Here is a 25056-nt window from a genome sequence, read left to right on the forward strand (position 1 = left end):
ACTTACTTGAGTTTGTATCCTGTTTTGACCACATAAACACTTCATCCTATTCATCCTATGCATATACACAGAAAAGCATTTATTTCTGTTGTATATTTTATGAGTAACCATATAAGTGGTTAGTCATTGTACACTAAGCAATCACATATGCCACACTATATCATGGACCACGATAGTAGATTCATAATAGGGATCGCCCATGTTTTTTTTTTTGCAAAAATCCCAATTTTGCGTGGATTTTTAGATTCCTTGGTGCCATGGCTATGACCCTATATGGACACCAAAGTGACCATTCGTGCTTGGTAGGATCAGCAGGCCCAAATGTAGCTGAAGTGCTGATAATTGATGCTGAGAAATGTACAGGAACCGATAATACATGCACGATGACGATAAACACTTACTTACAATTGCCTCACATTCATTGACGCCCAACGGAAACGATGTTGAATGACGTCATACAAATCAAAATCCCGCAGATTTGGAAGGCAGTGGAATGAAAAATGTTTGAATATTGATGAAGGGTGCGAAATGCACTAAGTTCCGAAAGTTCATGACGATAATTGGTAACTTACGCTATATAGCCATCCACAGATCCAACCAATCTTAAAAATTAAGTACCTTGTGAATAGTTAGTATGCTGTAATATTGTCAACTCAGTATGTACCACACTGTTTGTTGTATTAGGGTGACGACTGCTTTATTAGAGTATCTCAATCTCTCTGTTTGTAACAGCTGGACCTTGAATCAAGCCATCTCTTCCAATAAATAGCAAAGGGGCGGAATCACCATGCTTGGTACTTTGTAGTGCTATAAATGACAATATTCACTCTCCTTCACTGTGCAGGTGCATGTAAGGAAAATTTCAGTGTAAAAAAAGTAACACTTCATTGTGATTTCCTCACATGAAGGCAGCTGACAAAATGCCACATTTAAGCTATTTATTAAAAATTCAATGTTCATTGATGCTACTGTGAATATTTTAAAGCTATATTTGGTATTAGAATACTTTCTCTGTACAGGAATTTTGCCATGTAAAATATTCTTATGATTTTAATGGCACTATAATATTTGGAGAGAATTCATACCAGTGGCGTAGCCAGGCCTTTGGGGATGGGTGGACACACACACCCACACATTTCACCCCTTACAACAACAAGCACAAAATTCAAGTCCATCCTTAGTGGACTCTACATACATTTACTGGTTCAAAATGTATCTAGCTAGTTAATAATATGCTATGCTTCTGTTCCTGCAGCTTATTTTACTAGTCTAGATCTAACTTGATGCTACTGCATGAATGATATAGAAGCTACAAATGAAAACTGGTACCTTAATTGTCTTGTTCTTTTAAAACTCGTCTATACTTGCACGCAACTCTATATACTCAACTCTTGAGATAATTGTATGGCTTTGATTCAGCCACCAATTGTAATTTTTCATCTCCAAACGATTGTTTGCCATGAGAATTTAATTTTCATCTATCACTTTAGGTCACTTAACCCTGCCAACAAAAGAATCTGTGCTGTTACAACTCAGTATTCCGGATGTGAAAAACAGACCGGATTCCTTCCCTTCTCGTGTTCCTTTCTTACCTACCTAAAATTTGGATCACATGATACTGTGCATTAAATAGAAAGCACTGAAACTACTCAGATCATGTGATGAAATGATTGAACTTACAGCAATATCAGCCACTGATTAAAAACAAAAAAAAATCGAATTGCACTGTCAAGGTATGTACTACTTGTCTCTTGCTAGAAATGCAGGCACTGCTTTCGTAGGAAAATTTGCATGCCCATCCAGGCCCACCCTTGGCTACACCACTGATTCATGCCACTATTGTAAGCATGACACATACATGCAACCTCTTTGTTTTCATTCCTAAACTAGAGTTAGTCTAATACTGATCTACTTATGGTTACTGTCAGATTTGTAAATATCACTTGCCTTCTGGTCCTGTACTGACACTTTCAGAACTTGATCATCAATTACTACATGTGTAATGTTGTGCTTAGCTAGTACAGCAAAATCCTCAGTAGTAACCTTGTACTGTAGCAAATAAGATTTCACTGCACTTGAGATTTGAAATATAAAAGCTACACAGCCTTCCTCTGCACCTATAAATGTGATTGATACTCTTTTAAGGTTAAAACACTCATATAAAACATTTCGGATAAATTTTGTATTCTCTAGTGTGCATTTTCCTCCAGTGTATTTGATGATTAATTTATGTGTTCCAGGTAAAATCTTAGGGTCTTTTAACTCAGGCAGCAAATCGAGTGTTTGCAAAATTGAATTCTTCAGTTTCTCAGCAAAATCATCTAATAACTTCATAGCTTCATCACAATCAACAGACTCCACAAATGCCAGTAGCAACTCATAGTCATACAAGCTGCAGTACTTCATGATCTCAAGGAATAGTTGTACTGTATTTTTTACTTTAACAAATGCTTCATCAGTGGAAAATATTGTCCGTTTTTCAGTATCGCAAGCACACAAGTTTAGGATGAGACTTTCAATATCAATTTCTTGCTTATCAATAATTTGCTTTATTTGGTCTACAATTTTTGCATATTTTCCTGTAAATGTTGAAATAGACCGAGCTTTGAAGCGTAACAGTGTTTCTGTTTCAGTTTGTTCTTCTGGTAGCTGATCATCACCTGAATAATATGGAATGAGAAATGAATCTTTCGCAATTATTAAAATATATTATCATTAACATCATTTTATGGCTGCAAACTTTAATGTCACACCTTTTTCACCCAGGCTTTTGAAAGCCACACCCTTTTTATACAGCTTGGCTGTTTTTACATGGATACATATTTTATGCTTCCTCTCATACTGCATGGCTATAATTACTTTCAGGTATAAGGGTAACACACTAATGTACAAATATACAATTATAATAGTAAAGTAGATAAGGATTCTTTAAATACTGTACGTGCAGAGAAGGTCAGAAGTGACTAAGTACCGTTAGAAATCAACCAAAATTTTGGGATGAAATAAAATGTGCAAACAAAGTAACAGAGTGTGACACAATTGTTTCGTTCACAAGAATATACATACGTGGTCAGTGCTAAAGCATCACATTTAGCTATATAATTTTTGCCTCAAAATCTAGAGGTTTTTTTACAAAACAAACTTAATGCTTATACGAAGTACAATCTATATATCTGATGAGCCCCTCACTGTTTGCTAGTTTTTGTATTGTAGCTATTAAGGATCATGTGAAATTTCAAGATATGTGATTAGCTAACAACATTTTATATATGCTTGTAGTACTTCTGTCCTTTGATAAATGTGCATACAGGAAATTTATAAACAAAGTACTAGGCAAGGGATCATCACACCTGATGCACAAATATATTTCTGTATCATGGCCGAAGGTAGCTATGAATAGAGTTAAAATTTGCATCTCAGGTGATGATCTCTATTGTTGCAGCATTATTACAAGTTTAAACTAACAGGTTGAGGTCTGCACATTGTTGGGATACTCGGTCCTAAGGATATCTTAGCAGGGGCAACAATGCAATGTCAATTAAGCATACGGGTCTGTCAACAAAAACACATTCTAGTACGCATTCCAGGGCTGGCCTATAAATATCGCAGAGCAAAACAGCCAGCACAGTCTTTGTTGAGCTGAGCAGCAAGCTTGCAGCAGAATTTTCTTCTATATTGTGAATGTTAAAAACTAGATCAACTAAGTTTCAGTTATACCTGAGTTTCTACCAAGAATGGCCAGTGACGAAGGTAGCAGACCGAGTACTAGTGATAGTCCAGATGCCGAGCGACCAGCCGTTCCTACTACATGCCTGGCACCCGAAGACATTAATTTGATTGCTGGAGTTGTTGCCGACATTCTCCGCAACCCTCCTACTGACCCTGGAGTTCCTTCGACAGTAGAAGCAAGATCAGGTATTTTCTTTTTTCATAGTTTCATACATGTCGGTCACCATAGATAGCAAATAATAATAATTTTTTAAGAAGCAATATTTAGCAGCGGGTGGCTGCACTATTAGGCGACAGCTAGGAAGGTCACGTGACCTGTTTTTTCTGGGCTTAATGAACTAAGTGGAAGCAAAAAGGTTAACCTGCTCTTTGTCTCAATGTGCTTCAAATATGTATAAAGAAAAAGTGCAACTTCAGCTATCCTGATAGCGGGCCAGGAGTACAGAGTGTAGAAAAGCTAATGTTGAGCATGACAGGTGGCATGGTCAGTGTCCAGTGGTAGCAGGCAGTCTGCTGTTATGTATTGTACAATCAGTTGTGACCATAGATGGGTGGTCTTGGCAGTCAGTCACCTGAACCATGTTTTGTTATACACTTCTGTGTAGTGCATAGCCAGCTGACGGGTGGTCCTGGCTTTACTTACAAGTGTTGCTCTATTCAGGCTCTGCCACTGATTCACCAGAGGTACCACCGATAATTCCTGTCCTACCAGTAGATCCCAATCTCACACCTGATCTACCCAGACTGATTCCTACCCTTGAAGACACTCCGGATCACACCATTGCAATTACACCAAGACCAATGCCAACATCAATTATAGCAGACGGGCTACCACCCATTCCAACCAAGCTCCTTGAAAAAAATCAACATTGGGAATACATTGATCTCTCAACGCTTCTGGATGGAGCCCAGCAGGAGCAGACAAATTTTTCTGTATCACATGATGGAAAACTGCTAATCATGGGACCTACTGATCGTACCCAAACAAAACGAAAAGTCATTTCCGACCTCCGCTCTTGGTTGCAGGCCTACTCCAGAATGATGGCTGCTCTGGTGTCAGCTTCATCAACCACCAAGGAGGAATCAGTTGGCCTTGCAGTCCACCTGCACCTAATCCTTCAGCTACACCATGACTTGGCAGGCTCTCAGTGGTTACGATATGACCAGGAGTATAGAGAGTGGGCTGCGGCAAGAGGCATCAAAAATGGGGGGAGCTGAACTTCACCATTTATGGTCGCTGTCTACCTTCCCAACTCCCTGCAACTCCTATCATCAAGCAGACATATCAAGGAATAGATCAAGGGTCAAAAGGAAAAAGACCAGCAAGAGACCTACGTTGCTATAAATGGAACTTTGATGGTCACTGCAACAAGGCCTCTTGCCACTTCAGCCACTGCTGTGTGCATTGTGGGGAAAGACACAGCAACAGAGTGCACGTTGGTGAAGAAAGCAAAGTGACATGACTACTAAACTTTGATGTGGCTGTGTGCAGCCTTGATTATTTGTATATGATACTCTTTCTGTTATGTTTTTTTTGGAGGTATTTGTAATTGAAAAAAAAAAATTATGAGAATATTATTACTAGACTCTAATATTTGCTCATATATATATATGTATGGTGTGGTATGTTCATCCTACTCGTACTTACACACACACACACACACACACATGTATAGAGCGTCCCACACCTCCGTAGCAGGTAGACCACATATGCATAGGTCACAAGCAGAGGTTAACCTAATTTTGTACACTAGGCCCCAGAGGTTCTGTCATCTCCACCATAGTTGGTGTGATTCATGATTGATAGACCTCTCTCTCCCATAGATCTGGACCTAACACTCCATAGCACTGGGATGATCAAAGAAGGGAAATACACATACATGGACAAACTAGTGGCTCTGGATAGCTGCAGGCCCACACAGAGACTACATCAAGTCAGTAGAGATACAGGAAGCCCTCTCAAGATAGATGAGTGGAATCAGGCATTGTGTTGCCACCCTGATGAACATTTTGTACAATACATAACTAATGGCCTGGAGCAAGGTTTCAGAGTGGGTATTAATCGTCAATGTCATTGTAGCCCAGCTACAACCAACTTAGGGTACTGATGAAAGCTGGAATGGAACGGAATCAATAGGGGCGTGCGCCAAGTAAAAAATCGTTTTAAACAGATTGTGTACTGTTTCCAACTTTCACACAATAACTAGAATTGTGCTAGAATTAGTTCGCTTCTGCTATAAACAAGCTAGAAAACATGTGCTCGACAACTCTATTTAATGCCCACTGCAAGAATGCGTTGTATAATTGTCTAAGCTGAACAACGATCATCTAGCTAAGCTGTTAACCTATTTTTTTGTAAGCATTGGTAATATAACATACTGCAGTTTGCGAACTCTCGTAAATCGCTGCCAATAATGGTAGGCTGTACATGATTGGGCTGGAGCCTTAGAATGCCATGATTGTTGCTACTGCTTATTCTTGGATTTTGTAAAGGCATTTGATAGTGTGCCTCACCATCGACTTTTGTTAAAACTGCAGGCCCTGGGTATATCTGGTGAATTGCTTGGTTGGGTTAACTGTTTTCTTACCACACGTTCTCAGAGGGTTGTTGTAAATGGTCAGTTTTCAGAGTGGCTCCCTGTGGCGTCCGGAGTTCCTCAGGGCTCCATTTTGGGTCCTCTGTTCTTCATCTTATATATTGATGACATTAGACACGTTGTCAAGCATTCGTCAATTAAATCTTTTGCTGATGATATTTCACTCTATTCTCGGGTGTCGTGTTATGATGATTGTTTAAAGTTACAGGAGGATTTGTCAAGTGTCTATAATTGGTCTTTGAAGTGGCATCCTAAATTAAATCCAAAGAAGTGTGAAGCAGTTAACATCACTAATAAACGCCATCCAATCAACTTTGAGTACTTTATTGGATCTCATCCAATTCCATGGTCACAGAAAGTTAAATATCTTGGCATTGTAATCAGCTCAAAACTTAGGTGGAATGATCATTGTCGATATGTAGTCAGTAAAGCTACTAAGTGCCTGAACCGTATACGCCGTGCTATGTTTGGTTGTACCCAAGCAGCTAAAGTTAGTGCTTACAAAGCACTGGTTAGACCCTACCTTGAATATGCTTGCGTAGTGTGGGCGCCGTACACAGCACAGGATATTAGTTTGTTGGAATCGGTGCAAAATAGATCTGCACGCTGGATTAAAAGCTTTTGGGATGCAGCTGCTCAAAGATGGTCTAAGTCGTCGTCGGTTTGCATCAGTGAACTGGGATGGCCTTCACTTAAAACACGTCGAAGCTATATATCTATCTGGACCCTCTACTCCATTTATCATAAAAGAACTGCCATCAATTTCTCAAGGTATTTTCATTTTAACAGATTGGCTACGAGGTCACATGCTTTGACATTAAATCTTGCGTCGTCAACTATCAACGCATTTCGGCACTCATTTTTTGTGACTACACCTTTTCTTTGGAACTCAATTCCTTTTGAAATTTTATCTCAAAGGACTGCTGGCAGTTTTAAGACTAGGTTAAAACATTATCTTTTTTTGTAATTAGGTTTATTGATTTTGTAATTATTAAGTAGTTCATGTTCCTTTTGTATTTGTTTGTGTGTAATTGTACATGTGAATGTATGTTCTGTGTTGGGGATCACCTTGTACAGGCAGTATTGCCTTTTGTGTTACCCATCTTTGGAAAAATTGATAATTATACAACCAAGTACTAAGAATAATACGAAACGCGGTTAAAATTACGTCATAAATAAATAAATAATTAAATAATTAATAATTAATGTTTGAGAAAACTACGAGGTCTAGAGACATGAACTAACCGGGGATAGATTCACCTGTGAATGAAGGCACAAACGTATAATCGTCGCTCCTGTTTGTGCTGATGACTTGACCATACGTGTAATTCTATATAACGCCCAGTACCACACCCTTGCTTAATTACTTACATATTGCGTGAAGAAGATTAGTGATACCCGTGCAGGAGAGCCAGAAGCCACTTGTGTAAACAAGAAGATTACAAGTAAGTTTTTATGTTTGTAACATCTCAAGTCTCCATGCCAGCTGCCAGTGGATTCATTCACGTAAATAAACAATACAAGAAAACATTAAACTGACATATGCCAAGCTCTTTACAATAAGCTTACAGTTACATATAAAATACAAGTAAACAATTTTGTCTTGTGCAGCTGGCATGGCGAACTTTCTTTGTGTTGGTGTCAGGCAATTCAATACGTGCTTAATCTTTTTTGCCTTCACCTGGCGTAGCTACTAGGCTCTAGTGGCTTGGCTGTCTTCCTTTATCTGGTTCATCTGGCTTGCATACGCCTACAGCATTGTGTAGCTATCTCCTGAAAGTTGTGTATACATAACTATAGTGTGTCACCCATCACTGTGCCATTGCTACATCACTGATGAACCTTACTTAGCTCTAGTTGATGTTGATATGCATTGCTGTATATTGGCTAATAATTTTTATCTGCATGGTGATGTTGCCTGTAATGTATTGCTGCATACAATACTGCAATAATGTATAGTTCTCTCCTGTATGTTTTGTATACATATACTTTGTACACATCACTGTGCCATTACCACACCAATGATGTACTGGCACTTAGCTACTGGTGGCCTTTAGTTACGATGCCACTATTGTGTTATATCTGTCACTACTGTGACATATTGAGTTGATTTGGGGATAATGCATTCACCACCTAATAGCCTCACCGGGGGGCTGTCACGTTGGTGTATGTACTTGGTTATATGTGACGCGGTCCTAGTAATTATATAACCAAGTACTAAGAATAATACGAAACGCGGTTAAAATTACGTCATAAATAAATAATTAATAATTAATGTTTGAGAAAACTACGAGGCCTAGAGACATGAACTAACCGGGGATAGATTCGCCTATGAATGAAGGCACAAACGTATAATCGTCGCTCCTGTTTGTGCTGATGACTTGACCATACGTGTAATTCTATATAACGCCCAGTACCACACCCTTGCTTAATTACTTACATATTGCGTGAAGAAGATTAGTGATACCCGTGCAGGAGAGCCAGAAGCCACTTGTGTAAACAAGAAGATTACAAGTAAGTATTTATGTTTGTAACATCTCAAGTCTCCATGCCAGCTGCCAAATAAACAATACAAGAAAACATTAAACTGACATATGCCACTAAAGCTCTTTACCGGCAATAAGCTTACAGTTACATATAAAATACAAGTAAACAATTTTGTCTTGTGCAGCTGGCATGGCGAACTTTCTTTGTGTTGGTGTCAGGCAATTCAATACGTGCTTAATCTTTTTTGCCTTCACCTGGCGTAGCTACTAGGCTCTAGTGGCTTGGCTGTCTTCCTTTATCTGGTTCATCTGGCTTGCATACGCCTACAGCATTGTGTAGCTATCTCCTGCAAGTTGTGTATGCATAACTATAGTGTGTCACCCATCACTGTGCCATTGCTACATCACTGATGAACCTTACTTAGCTCTAGTTGATGTTGATATGCATTGCTGTATATTGGCTAATAATTTTTATCTGCATGGTGATGTTGCCTATAATGTATTGCTGCATACAATACTGCAATAATGTATAGTTCTCTCCTGTATGTTTTGTATACATATACTTTGTACACATCACTGTGCCATTTATACCACACCAATGATGTACTGGCACTTAGCTACTGGTGGCCTTTAGTTACAATGCCACTATTGTGTTATATCTGTCACTACTGTGACATATTGAGTTGATTTGGGGATAATGCATTCACCACCTAATAGCCTCACCGGGGAGCTGTCACGTTGGTGTATGTACTTGGTTGTATGTGACGCGGTCCTAGTAATAATAATAATAATAATAGAATTATAGTCGCTTCAGAAAACCAGCGACACATGTACAAAAAGGTTTGAATACCGCTACAACATGAAAATACTACAGTAGTTTACCTCTTGGAATGGTAAGGAAGTACTTCTACAACAGGATTAAACTAAACTGGATGGATTTTATTTACACACACCTTACCATGTGGTGGGCATTTAATAGAACTTTTGAGCGAACAATTACTAGCATGCCTATAAACAGAAACAAAATAATTATAGTTATTGTGTGACAGTTTGAAATAGCGCACAATCTGTTTTAAACGATTTTTAACTTGGCGCGCGCCCCGATCGATTCCATTCCGTTCCGGCTTTCATCAGTACCCACCAACTTACATTCACAACAACCTCAGATCATCCACGAGTACCTTCTCAGAGAGGTGCACCTAGGAAGAATGCTACAGTTTCAGTTGAGGGACCAACCAAAAAGGATACAAATTAGCCCCATAGGGGTAATCCCCAAAAAGAATAAGCCAGGAAAATGGAGGCTAATCACAGACTTGTCAGCACCTGAAAAATGGAGTGTTAATGATGCAATATCCACAGAGCACTCATCTCTTAAATATCCCTCTATAGATCACCTGTCATCGCTTGTGTTAGAGGCTGGCAGAAGTTCTTACTTGGTAAAGGCAGACATTCAGGAGGCATATAGGAATGTCCCTGTGCACCCAGATGACCAGCTATTTTTAGGCATTCTATGGGACAAAACAGTGTACATTGACAAGATGTTACCATTTGGATTACGTTCCGCACCCATTATTTTATCAGCTGTAGCAGATGCTCTTCAATGGGTCCTTATCAATAATGGGATTCCTAGACTGCTCCACTACCTGGATGACTTCATCCTGGTAGCAGACAGCAAACAGCAGGCAGAGGACCAAAAACAGATCCTAGTCTCCACTTGTGCAAGATTAGGGGTGCCTCTAGAACTTTCAAAACTGGAAGGCCCGTCCACCTGCCTAACTTTTTTAGGAATTGAGGTTGACACAGTGGCCATGCAGATACGCCTACCCAGAAGTAAACTGGAAAACCTTAAAGAGGAACTATCAAAAGCCTTACAGGTAGTGTCTAAACGTGGGGCAATAACAAAGAAGGCACTTGAGTCCCTCACAGGTCTGCTACAATTTGCCACAAAAGCTGTCCGGCCAGGAAGGCCATTTTTGAGAAGATTGTATGCCCTGAAGGATGTGGGATCTCTTCCTTCTCATCACATAAGGCTGAATGCACCAGCATGGGCAGATCTTTTGTGGTTGCATCTGTTTGCTGATAGATGGAATGGTATCTCCATGTTGTGGGATCTGAAGAAATACTCAGTGGATATAACAGTGTACTCAGATGCTTCAGGCTCCTGGGGTTGTAGTGCCTTGTGGAACCTCCACTGGTTTAACTTCCAATGGCCAGACCATCTCAAAGAGTGGTCAATCGCAGTGAAGGGGCTTTTCCCAGTAGTGGTTGCAGCAGCATTGTATGGGCCACAGTGGAGAGGAAAGATTGTGCAGTTTGTAGTGGATAACTTGGCTGTAGTTCAAGTCCTCAACAGCACTTACAGCAGCAATAACCACCTAATGCATCTGATACGCTTACTAGTATTCCTGGCATCATATCACAATTTCTGGTTCTCTTCCATACACATTTCAGGAAAAAATAATTCATTAGCAGATGCCCTATCACGAAATAACCTATATTTCTTCTACTCACAGATCCCCAAGGCATCACCAAACCAGCCCAAAATACCAACAGCTTTAATATCCCTACTATCGCAAAACCTAACATGGACATCCACAGCTTGGACAAAGCAGTTCAACGCTATTATTCAGCAGCCCTAGCTCCATCTACAAAGAAAACTTACAAGGCTGCAGAAAAGAGGTATTTAGACTTTTGTAAGAGCTTCTCTATCACCCCGCTACCAACATCAGAGAACATACTCTGCTATTATACAGCATGTCTAGGTCAACAAGGTCTCTCACAATACGATCAAAACATACTTATCCGAGTGAGGCAATTCCAAATTGCACATGGCTTCCTTGACCCCACAATTGACCACATGGCAAGACTAAGGCAAATCTTAAAAGGTGTGAAGGTTGAAGCTGGAAAATCAGGAAAACCTACACACTCTTGTCTGCCCATTACTCCCTCCATTCTCAGGAAAATGAAAAGAGCATGGCTCGCAGGGGATCACAGCCCTTACAACCAATCAATGCTGTGGGCAGCCGCAGTGACAACGTTCTTCTCCTTCTGTCGCTCAGGTGAGATCACCATTCCACATGATGGGGCATATGATCCAAATACTCACTTATCATTTAGTGATGTCGCAGTGAATAATGCCAAGAGACCATCCATCATCTCCCTATTGATAAAGCAGAGTAAGACTGACCAAGGTAGAGAAGGTACAAGGGTTGTCATAGGGAAGACAGGGGATGACCTGTGCCCAGTATGTGCTCTCCTGGCCTACTTGTCACAGCGGGGAAATAATCCAGGCTCACTTTTCCGATAGCAGAATGGAACTGCATTGACTAAACTGAGATTTGTGAGTGAAGTAAGATCAGCTCTCACAGCAGCCAATTTGCCAGCTAAGGACTTTGCTGGCCACAGTTTTAGAATTGGTGCAGCAACTACAGCAGCGACAGCACGCCTGGATGATTCTACAATCCAAACTTTAGGAAGATGGAAGAGTGCATCTTACTTACTTTACATAAGGATGGAACCTCAGCAACTGGCATCAGTAGCCCCATCATTATCAAGATGTATGATCTGATCTTATTGTCAATGGTATATAGCACTGGTGTACTCTCACATATTTACTTTAACATGTTCCCATTTTTGTTTTCCCTCTACATGATAGTATTGATATCACCAAAGAGTTATACACATCAATCCATCATCCCAAGTGCACCTTGCTTATGTGGGTAGTGGGATTATGGATCAGTGCCATATCCTGTGGGAATTAACTACTGCCGTTTATGTGGCACAAACATTCCCACAGCAAATGTGTGCATCTCTTTGCTGCTTACAAAGCTTAGTAAATAATCTAATTCAGATCACGTGACCTAAGTTCATTAAAAAGAGCTAGTGACCACGTGATCTGTGTAGCACATTAATGATGGCACTGAAATACCCATACTCCCACTAAAAAAGAATATTGATGTGTTCAGGTGATAGAGACCTCTTATATCTCCTAAGCAATCTGTAACTAGTTAAACTGTGATGAATAAACATGTATAGTAGAGCAGCATAGCACCAAAAAATGAGCATTTCATGCACTTTGTGATGCAATATTATGAAACTTCCACACAAATTGTGCTCCTCATGACATATGTTTTTTGATATAATGCCATCACAGATTTGACCTTTGGTGACCTTTACAGCCATTTTTCATTGAAAATTAATCATTTTTGGCTTTATTTCCCTGAGGCATTATTTTACACTCTTAAAACATGGTATCAAACAGTCAATAGTACTGTTTAAGTTAGTGTTGCACCGGCTGATATTAGCTAATTTTACAAGTATTGGTATTGGCTATGAAGCGGAAATAATTTGCCGATTAACCGAAACTCACAATCAATCGTTAAATTGACGGCAATGAACAGGTGAAAGTAAAGAAGGTGGTGAATGTAGCAGTAAGTAGTTTGCTGTAACTGTTTTGGCTTGTTTGTTTGCACAAGTATGGTTGCAAGGCTATATAGTATGTTCACGTTGAGCTGAATCCTGAAAAACAGCTAAAAATTAAAAGTGGATTTTTTCTCAACAGAGTTAACATTTCAGCCAACCAGATGATTATTGGTAACAGTAAAGGTGTCAACAACAGACATGTATACGGTTTGGCTCCATTACAAGTTCGGGAAAGGACACTATACTTATATGGCTTCCCCATAGAAAATGTATTGTGAAACTTTAGATTGGCCATAAATATTATATCAAACATTTGAACAAAAAGATTTCGAAATATTTTTAGCGGATCAAGCAGTACTACAAATGAGCCAAATTTCAAGATCATGTGTAATTGCATCCATGAGTTATTAAATGTTTTTGAGGATTCAGCTCAACGTGAACGTACTATAGTAGGCTGCGTATATTTATCGGCCGCCTACGCAATTAGTTGGTCACTCTTCACAAAGGGTCTGTAGTCCCACTAAAAACACTGTTTAATAGGAGATAGTAGCAAAACTATAGAAAACATTGTAAAAGTCGACCGCCCAAGCGATTAATTACATTGATTACGTTATCATCACAAATGCAGTTTATACAAATAAACTTCAGGTGATTTTCTGCTCCTCCTCCCCTGTTCTGAAGAATTGAAGAATATCGGTAAATATCGGCATATCGGTTACAGGAATAGGCAAATAATCGGCATCGGTAAATGTGAAAAAATGCATATCGGTGCAACACTAGTTTAAGTGGGGATTACCAGAAATGATGCATGTTACCAAAAAGTCCGCAAAAACCAGCTTAGAAATGTCTTATGCGACGAAAATCATCTTTACGGAATAATATTAGTCCATCTAACATCAAATGTAGCATTAAAAACAAGAAAACGCTTACTGGCAGCTGAATATAGAATTTTTGAAAAATCGTCTAAACTTGAAATACTCACTTCCTCCCTCCCTCCCTCCCTCCCTCACTCACTCACCCGCGTGTCCTGAAATCATGTGCTTCCGCACTCTGTGGACCATTGTTTGCTCTGTTCCGGAAGATATGCAATGCTGCTATTTTCCCCAGTTCCTGGAAGATCAGTAGAATCACTCCAGTGCACAAGAAGGGAACACATTCTGACCCTACCAACTGACCAATTGCTGTGCTACCTACTTTATCTCGTGTTTTTGAGCAACTATTGATGACTCAATTGTGGCGCTGTATTCTTCCTTTCATACCATCTGAACAGTTTGGATTTTTGAAGGGATCCAGCACTTCAGATGCTGGAATCTCCCTTGCTACAACGGTTGCCTCTGCTATTAATCAACGAGCAGAGGTTAGATTGGTTGCTTTGGATATTAAGGGAGCCTTTGATCATGTGCGATGGGATGGTGTACTTGAACATCTCAGGAGCATAGGTTGCCGTGGTCGGATGTTCCGTTTGTTTCAGTCTTATTTATCCGATAGATATATCAGAGTTGTTACCTCATCTGATTCATCTGATCTCTGCCGTATTTCTGCAGGCGTCCCGCAAGGTGCAATTTGGTCACCATTATTATTTAATTTATATGTTCGCCTGCTCCCAAGTGTCATAAAACACAGTCTGGTAGTGGGATATGCAGACGACCACACCCTTTTAATGACTATCCCTGCAAAGAATGATCGTGTTGTTGCAGCTAACCATCTAAATGCTGATCTAACCGCTCTATATGAATATGGCAAACCATGGAACATTATATTTGCTCCAGCAAAGACTTCTTCATTAATTATCTCCCTGAAGTCAGGAATGTCAGAACACCCCCCTTTATTTCTAAATGACATACAAATTCCGGAAACGACTTCTGTCAAAGTCCTAGGATTTACATTCGATTCTTCGTTTACTTGGCAGAAGCATATAGACAATGTTTTAAAACGTGGAAGACAACGTCTGGGACAGTTATATCGTTGTCACTCATTATTTGACCACCAAGATATTTCTTTACTTTACAAATCCTGGATTCGCCCTATGTTGGAGTATGGTTGTATTTTGTACTCAGGTGCAGCTCTGTCTCACTTGAATCGCTTGGACAGCTTTCAATCTCGCATTGAACATATGTGTGATTTCTTATTCCCCTCTTTGACTGACCGATGCAATGCCTCCATCTTGGGCTTTACCTGTCGCCTTTTAGATGGTGAGGGACGAGGCAATTTACAAAGTTTTTGTCCAACATTTGAGAAATCACCAACCCGACTATCTAACAGATTACATTCTTTTGACCCAGCTAGCCATCTCCGTTTCACGAACATATGTAATTTTCGAACTCTGGATCGTTTCCGCCGTAGTTGGCGGGCCACAGTTGTGCCTTTGTGGGACTTAGTTCCGGCTGATCTTTTATTGCAGGGCGATTGTGTGGGATGGAGGACAGTTTTGAAAGATGTTCAGAGAACTATTATGATGTAATTGTATATTGTCACTGTGTGCTTGAACTAATAACAAGGTTTCTTAAACGTAAAAAAAAAAAAAAAAACTCACTCACTCACTCACTACATTCGCAAGCCTAGAGGCCAAATGAAGCAGCGCATGGCCACTTTTTACACCACAATAACAAACTTAATAGTGGGATGTGCCTTTTGGGGTTCTGAAGAGTGTGTACCCTTTGTGCCTTGTCTTTTCTTTTATCTTCAATCGGGCTGCTTGTCTTCTTCATCCAATGAAACCATATTGAGTCGTTAATTCCCATATCAACACTTCTTTTAAGTAGCATAATAGACACCAGAAAACTATTAAAGGCACTTAGACTACGCTACTGTATGGTACTAGATAGCTACCTAGCTGTATCTTCGATAGGCCACAAGATCATGCCCATTCTTTATTCTACGTATTATTGATCTATCGATTTATCAGTTGATACCATGGTGACCATGCCCCTTTTACACTAGCTGTATTCATAATGGAATAGTGACCACACACTTTCAACTTGGTTGGCTAATTTGAGATATACTCTAACAATTGATTGAAATCACGATGATGACACCTCTTTATTGGCAAGCACACACATCTTTGCAGGCTGACTCAAGATACTCTAATACAGCGGTCACCCTAATACAGTGTGCGAAATAACTTTTCAGACATGTCCTGTTGTAATGTCAGGGCATTGTGAAATCTGAGTGGGCATTTTAACTTTTATTGTTTCTCCTTTCCTGTGTTTCTACCACTTGTATGTTTGTTTCAAACATTGGGGCCACCAATGTACTGTAGAGCTTATTACTTATCAACCACTCACTGATACTGATAGTACAGCATTTCAAAGGGTAGCTACTGGCCACATGAAAGGGCTTCTATGGAATCATTTGGGCCTTCGTAAGAAAGGAGTCATAAGGACTTTAGTCAAGTCCTTCTGTTTGCCTTAGAATGATATAGTTATATGGTCAAACTTAGCTTATGCTGCCATGGTTTAGAATATATAGTGGCTCTATCCCTAATATGAATCCCATCCAAAACAGCTCATAGCTGTAAAAAAAGTGCACGTCCAAGTAAAGCAGAGTTAACTGCGACAAAAAGTGATGATATCATAGTGCGGCCATGTGTAAGGCATGCAAGTTGTAAATATTAATCAGATAATACAATATTATTGTTAAAGTATTAATGAGAACAAATGTGATGCCGCCAGACTTTAAGTGTGTGAGCATCTTCATAAATGCTACTCAAATTAATCTTGATTCTCAAGAAAGCAAAGTGTATAGATTCTCTGATAGCAATAAATAGTTTGAGTTTGGCTGCCTTTCCTTTGTTCATAGCATTGCCGTATACAGGAAAGGCAGCCAAACTCAAACTATTTATTGCTATCAGAGAATCTATACACTTTGCTTTCTTGAGAATCAAATTTGTATGGCATTTATGAAGATGCTCACACACTTAAAGAATGGCAGCATCACGTTAGTTCTCATTAACACTTTAACAATAATATTATATTATCTGATTAATATTTACAACTTTGCATGCCTCACACATGACCGCACTATGATATCATCACTTTTTGTCGTAGTTAACTCTGCTTTACCTGGACGTGCACTTTTTTTACAGCTATGAGCTGTTTTGGATGGGATTTCAAACCTTTTTGTTAGAATAAGCATACTCTCACTGTTGAACACAGTAGGTGGGTTTCCATGGTTTTGACAGAAACCCCTTTTACAGTAACAGAATATTAAAATACAACTGTATCTTTAGTGACATGCAACTGCAGTAAACTAACATCCATTGTAACTAGTAAATCCTTAGTAACACTTCACCTTTCATCTCGCACGGTTGCCAGGCATTAAAACAATCAAGATACTCTAATAGAGCAGTCACAAAACAATTCAGCAATCAAAGTTACAGCATAGTTACAACTTCTGCATAGCATTGCATTATGTAGTTAAATTGCTAACTACTTACAGACTTTACAATATAAAAATACCACACTTGTAGAACGTGACTGTTCTATTAGAGTGATTGACTGCTCTATTAGAGTATCTTGATCTACTTCAAGCATTGACTAATTCAAGTGGAGAAACCATGCCCCTGCCCATATCAGTACGAACTCTTGTGAAATGAAATGAGAACGGTGAGAAATGACGAGTATGTCCAGAGACAATAGAGGGGCATGTCCTATTGTAAATAAATGCCTTTAAAATTAATATTACTAATAAATAAGCACACCAGAATAGGCTGTATCTTTGCGAGAATCTTAAAACTGTTGTCTCATCGCCTGAAGGTTGCCTTTTTGTGTTGAAGAGATTGACACAATTGGTGAGTTTAACCGTACATGTATTTGTGTTGTAAAACTTAATTGTAAAAGGTGTAATTAGCGCATACCATGATAACGTGTATTTTGTACAGTGGAATCTCTATCATGACAGTATACAATTATTAGACATTGGACCAGGGTGAAAATTTTACTGCTATATTTGGAGGTTGTCCGGAGATGACTTTGTAGTGTATGTATATCTCAGTATCTTGATAATTAATCCTTCACTAATAGTACAGTGAAAACGGTGACCGTGAAAACTGGTCATTATAGTAGGGACAAAATTTTCTGACTTTATTAAGGAGGTGGCTGCATTTTGCAGCCAAGAAATTTTGGCCCAAAAGTAACCATCTTACTACACCTACTTATATGATTTACTCAGGTATATATGGTAGCCATATCAATATACTGCCTAGCTGTGACACATTATGAGTATTTATGTCACAATGCGTTACGTTATCATCCATCTAAATACAATACCTGAATGTGTCATTTTGAGTACAGAGCAATCTACTACAAGGTTAACCGTAAAGTGACCTGAGTAAGGTTTCAATGTATATTGTTCACCATTGTTAACCGTATGTACTTATATGCATTTTTACTTTTTGTAACTTTTCCTCTTCAGGTTTACTGATGGGCACTATGCAGTATTGTTGACTGGTCCGTACATAATGTGGTGATTTGGAATGCTAAAATGATACGTAGCATTCTTGTATGCACATGTTGTAGTGTGTCCACACATCTTAGAAATAAATATAATTGAAAGGGCCAGCGACAAAAGGGGACAAGTGCCATTTAAAGATTGGGTGACCACCTAATGGGTGTTAAACAGAATTTTGTGACATTTGCTAAAAGTTATATTGAGACTGCCATGTTTACTTAAGTGAAAATATTATCCACATGGTTAAACCAAGCCATTCTAATTTTTAGAAAATGGAAACTCTAAAATGGCACATGTCCCCCTTTTCCACTGACCCCTTCAATTATATTCTCCTCTATAAATACTCAGTTTTATTGTGCCACTGGGTCGTAAGTGGGTTGAGTCTGGATCATCCAGGACATTTGGGTCACATTTTGTCCTGGCCAAGTGGATCTTATCCACTGACAGAAGGTACAGGATCAGATTATGTGAATAAATTACAGTGGAGCTTGTCTATTGTCACTTTCGCTCAATAAGCAGGCAGCAGTGTATCAATGCTCACTTTGGAATTGGCTTTTCGAGAGAGATTGTCTTTCTATACTGGTGGCCATTAAGACAGGTTTCCTTGATTGTACAATGGAGTGTACATACTAGAGATGAACAATATCCTCCACTTAGAGTCGTTTGATAGTGATCCAATGGATGACTATGTATCATTGTACTTAAATACTATACCGTTGCAATGTTGCAACTCTAGTACATATTTATAACAAGAATGTGTGTTAACTGTTTAGATATACTAAAGCCACACCCACTCATCTGGATTCTACAAATAGAGTCATACCAACTTGTTGTCAGTGCACTTACTCCAATTGCTTATCTGTGTTTGGATGAATATGCCGTCGTGTGAGACCTGCTACCATGGTGGGCCAATGGAGAAGTGGAGACATTATTTTCATAGCAGTTATATCATTGTATTATACAATTCTTACTTTATTATTGTGAAAACTGTTGGGTATTCATGTGTCCTCTGTATGTTGTAACTATACCATACATGTGTGTACCCATATAATTTTGTGCTATAAAATGCATGATGATTCTAATAAATTAGTGATTTTCCTTTTAGGCTAGCTACCACAGCTTGTTTCAACAACAGTTGTGCTCTGTGTCATTCTTTGAATTCGTTAAGCTGCGCCTGCTAAGAGCAAATTACATGGGAGTGAATAGCTAAATTCAAATTTCAATCTAGCCATTCTTGAACGATGGCATAGTTTTTTGCATACTTCTTTATGGCTACATGCACTGATTAACTACACTTACTATTCACAGCCCAATAACAGGTGACTGCAGTTGTGCTGTGCATTATTCTTTAGATTCTTCAGCCACACCCTTAGATAGCAAATTACATGGGGGCAACTAAATTCAAATTTCAAACTATCCATTCTCGAAAACATATGTAACAATCTCAACGAAACTTTTAGAACAGTTTAAAGACACATTGCCCTACATGCCAGCGAGTATTGCAAAAACAACAATATGGATTTTGTATATGGCTCCTAGGCCGACTGAGGACGACTGAAACTTCGTTTGGTGCTGAAATTACGACTGTGGGTAATGATGTATGGCAAAATCAATGATGTAAATCTTGAAGCGATTGAGAGAATATGGAAGCGATAGCAGGGTAATCAATGTTTGGAATGCACAAAGGAATGTAAGGAACTACACCTGCGGTTGCATCTAACCGCATGCAAAAAAAATAAAATAAAATGAAACCTCCTCTTTGATGTCGGCAATCTCGATCTCAAAACAGTCAACGTGGATTTGCTTCACTGCTGGTGTGGTAGTTACTAGTCTGCTGGTATGGTAGTTACTAGTTTGCTGGTGTGGTAGTTACTAGTAACATGATGAGTTTAACTCTAGAGTTTCAGAGAGATAGCGTAAATGACGGGTGAGTTACAGGCAAGCCAAATTTGACAACGTTCGTTCCTGTAAAATCCTCACGTGTAGTGGTCGCGTCATTTATTGTCTGCAGCGCGCTTTACTGGCCGCGTGACTCACTACCGTGTCTTGATAGATGCACTGATGCCTTGTTCATTGTAGCTAAAAACTGGTTGTGCAGGTGATCATGAATACCACAAGTAAAAGTACTAATGGCAATCAGGTTATAAATGCATTTTATTATTGTAGTACAGGTGACTGATACAAGTAGGCTTGCCCAACATAGTAAACTGTTAACTTCAGAGGTTAACTTGGGTATGCCTTTGTGGACAGTACAAGCCAAAAACACATAAGTTAATTACATGTCAACACCATCACATCTGGCCTCCCTTCAGTCCAATCCTAACACTATAAACTGTAAAAAAACTGTCCAGTGACTGAACGTTATTTCGCACACTGTAATAGAACAGTCACATGTTTATAGCTAGCTGTATGCTTTAACAAAAGCTAAACAAACTAGTATATTAAAAATTATAAATTTAAAAATGAACTAGGGGGACTGAGCTATATGCTGTAATAGCTACCATTGTTCATATCTTGTTCACTATTTTGTATCGCTTGGATCCCTACTTCATTTTTAAATTAATAATTTTGAATATACGTACTAGTCAAATTAAAGGTGTTGATCTAAGAACTATATTGACTATTGTTTAAAGTTAGTATATCATTTCACTACAAAGCTAAAATCACTTTTATAAGTCATAAAATTCTTTGTCCTTGGGGTATAAATGAGTAATGGGGAAGTAATTCATGGCTAATATAAATGATCATAACTTTGGAATGCAATCACCTATTGACTTCAAATGAAAGTTGAATAGTTCGTTATAGCAGCACCTTTACTTTGAAACTGCAAAATGATACCTCAGGGAGATAAGGACAAAAATAAAGAATTTTCAATACAAAAATGGTTGTATAAGGTCAGAGAGGATTATAACTAGTCTTCGTTGATCTGACATTATGTCAGATCAAAGTCAAAGTTGATCTGACATGATCTGACATTGTATGGCAATGCTTAGCAGCATGCATAAGCATGCCAAGTTGGGGCATACCCCTTGAAAACAAAATTGGATTTTCAAAGCTTGGATGTGAGTATTTTGACACCCAAACTCCTTCAGCAGCCATGCACTGTTATGTTGTTAAACCACATACATAATAAATCTGTAATAATAACATTATTATGATTTGATATGAAATTATCCAATGTGATGTTTTGTGACATGTATCTATATCAGCTATGGTTTTAACTGCAAGACATTTAAAACCCTTTTAGAAACCAGTAAAAGAGTGTGTGAGCATGTGGTAGAATGGTACACATTGCACTTCATTGAAAGGTGCAGGTTCGATTCCTGAAATGAGACTGTTTCTTTGCTTTTTTGAACCTTTTAGGTACACCTTTTTAAAAGCTGTTCGACTGCTCTATTAGAGTCGCTGACTGTTCTATTAGAGTATATCGATCTTTTTAGCAGAAATCGGTCGGCCATCCTTGACCGATTCAGTAGGTAATTGGGCAGCCTTCGAGCCAACTGGTTGGTAAATGTCCGATGACCGACTGTTATAATCCACTCTGAAGGTCAAATATGCGATGGCACTATATCACAAAATATATGTCACAAGGAGTACAACTTATATGGAAAGTTTCATAATTGTATCAAAAAGTACACAACTATAACCATTGTACTATGCCGCACTACTAGTAACTAGACTATAAATTGCCACTAACTCCCTCCAAACGTTAATTACAGTACTAGCAAGCAAAGTTGCTAATTTGTTTCAGTATATGCATACAGATATAACAAATGTAACGAATGTCTGTAATCATTCTATACTTATGAACCTCAGGGGTTGTACAAAAATTATACCAGTTTTATTTTATAAGTACACAGAAAAAATTTGGAAGTTTCAACTAGAGTAGGGACCATAGCACATCGATAAAAAGTACTGAAACAAGCTGGAGTAGTGCACAATATTAAATCACAGTAAAACAGTAAGAAGTGTTATATCCCTAATGTGCTCAAGTGCTATGGTCCCTACTCTAGTTGAAAATTCCAAATTTTTCTATGTACTTGTTTGTTAACTTTTTTTGTAAATAATTATTATGACTGGTGAAACCACACATACAGCATCTGAAATGATGCCGCACGCCCTAAATTATTGTCTGAAAAGTGAAGTATCCATTATGCTTCGTTGTCAGCTATGTTCAACCCGTCACACAGTGTTTCGAATCAAGAACTGTTCAAAATGCACCTATGCAATCTGCGCATATCGAAAGAAATGGTGCCGTGTGCCCCGGGTTATATCAATAATTATCGTCTGAGACATGAAGTATCCATTACGCTTCGTTGTCAGCTCACAGCAGTATGAATCAAGAACTGTTTGAAAGCACTTCTGGTATCAAAATAGCCACTATGACAATAACTACGGATGATTTCCATTACGAAGGGAAGCCATCACGTGCTATCGCCAAATTGACATTTTTTGCTGTCAGCAAAGATGAATGGGACACAAAGGAGGACACTGGTAAGTCCATGAAGAAGGCATTGCACATACTGCGGTATGCCATAAGGCACCTGTCGGGCTGAAGCGACGTTGAACAATGAAAAAATCAAGCCCGTACCCTAAGCCGTTATTGAGTTATGCTTGTCTGAAGGCATCAGTCAGTCAGTTACTTACTTACTCAGTCAGTAGAAAATTCTGCTAAATAAATTATTTTTAAAATTCTGTAGCAACTTGTTGAAGCGCTTTGGGTTGATCTGAAAGCTTGTTTGGGCTTAGTTTCACCTAGCCAATACTGCCTGATCGTCGTTAGGGAAATTGAGGCTGTTTTTGGGTGATATTATTTCGTGGGCCACACCTACTCCTTTGTGGTCCCTACTATGATGATAGCCAATGCACCATACATTAAAGTGCTACCCAGAAATTAGTACCTTTATGCTAATGAAACAAAAAAACAAAGGTAAGTCCATCAGTGGCAAAACCAAAGCCTCGAGTGAGGTACAAGCGATTAACCACTTTTGCCCTTGGCAGCTGAAATCACTGAAAGCCACAACAATGCTATGTGTTCTTGCAGTAGATATAAAGTACTGGAGAATATAGTCTCAAGCTTACTGATTAGCAGTAGGTATACTTCTTTGCATCTATTAGTATAGTACAATAAATGCACTGCCACGCTCATCAAAAAAAACAACAACCTGGGCATGTTCTCAAGCCCAACATAGCACTCAGCTTTGCCTCGTGCTAGTATTAGTAATTCTTCTAGTCATTTTTTCAAATTCCACTTTAATTTTGTCAAGATTTGTCAACTTAGCAATTGCTGTTTAGATAAAATGATTGAATCATCTATGGCTACAGTATAAAAAAGATTGTTATATATGGTGATGCAGCCTACAAACCCAGAAAATGTGTATATAACAAACTTATATAGTGACTGGCTTTTTGTAGTAAACAACTTACATGCTGACTGCTTGGATAAGTCAACATGACATAATACTTGAAGTAACACTAAGAATTGTAGCAGTAGACATGTTTAACAAAGAGGTGTGGTAATAAAAAACTGCCACATGCAGAATGCGATGTCAACTGGCACTTATCAATCAAGCAATGATAAAAACAGGTAGTTTGAGGATTAAAACCATCAACAAACTCATGGTAAAATAAGTTACCTTTCAGATGCTAAAGTAAGTTTTTAGGAGGTAATTTAAATTTTGCATTCATAAACCAGCTGTACAGAAAAGTCACCCTGTTATTCTTTTTCAACAAATCCCAAATATTGTTAAAGTATGACTACAAGGTTTGTATTTCTGGTAGTGACTACTTGATACAGTATTACAGGTCACAGAAACACTTCAAAAACATTTGATTTTCCGCCCTACACAAATCTGGATTGTGTTACACATAGTGTTGTTTTAGTATGGAGTTTTAGGGTTGTATACAATCACTGGACTGGACTAGTGGACTGGACTGGTGGACTGGACTACTGGACTCAGGTATTTTCCTTTTTTAAACCAAATATTTGGAAACTGGTTGTAAGTATGCTAGTCTCATGTAGTTAGACCTTTCCTCCACACATAAAGAAACCCACACACAAACAAAGGAAAGGTGTGATTATGGCAGACTTGTTAACATTGCCCAGCTTCAGCTATGCACAGAGGTTCTAATAGTTCTTGCATGTCAACAAATCTAAAACAGAAGTCACATGCAGTAATTACAGTTTACAGTTCAAAATGAATCAATTTGATTGGCTGAATCTTGTGCACGTGATTTCACTTGTTATTGCTGTAGTGCAAAAACTTTAGAACCTTTGTATTAACTGTCACAACTTGATTTAGCTGACTCCATGACTATAACTTGTAGGATACATGGTTACTACAACACTACATACACGTGTATTGTATGGTTTG

The 25056-nt window shown here is 38.7% G+C and overlaps 1 protein-coding gene across 1 annotated transcript in view; it reads right to left on the reverse strand.

Annotated features, from left to right (window-relative positions):
- The window catches only part of LOC136239451 (uncharacterized), a 54971-nt gene that overhangs the window by 5304 nt on the left and 24611 nt on the right, over positions 1–25056 (reverse strand). The window contains exons 4-5 of the mRNA XM_066030190.1: positions 1948–2660; positions 7–46 (exon numbers count right to left, since the gene is read on the reverse strand). Coding sequence (XP_065886262.1) covers positions 7–46; positions 1948–2660 — 753 coding nt within the window. The remainder of the gene's footprint in view (positions 1–6; positions 47–1947; positions 2661–25056) is intronic.

This window comes from Dysidea avara, chromosome 11, assembly GCF_963678975.1.
Source record: "Dysidea avara chromosome 11, odDysAvar1.4, whole genome shotgun sequence".
Classification (NCBI taxonomy): domain Eukaryota; kingdom Metazoa; phylum Porifera; class Demospongiae; order Dictyoceratida; family Dysideidae; genus Dysidea; species Dysidea avara.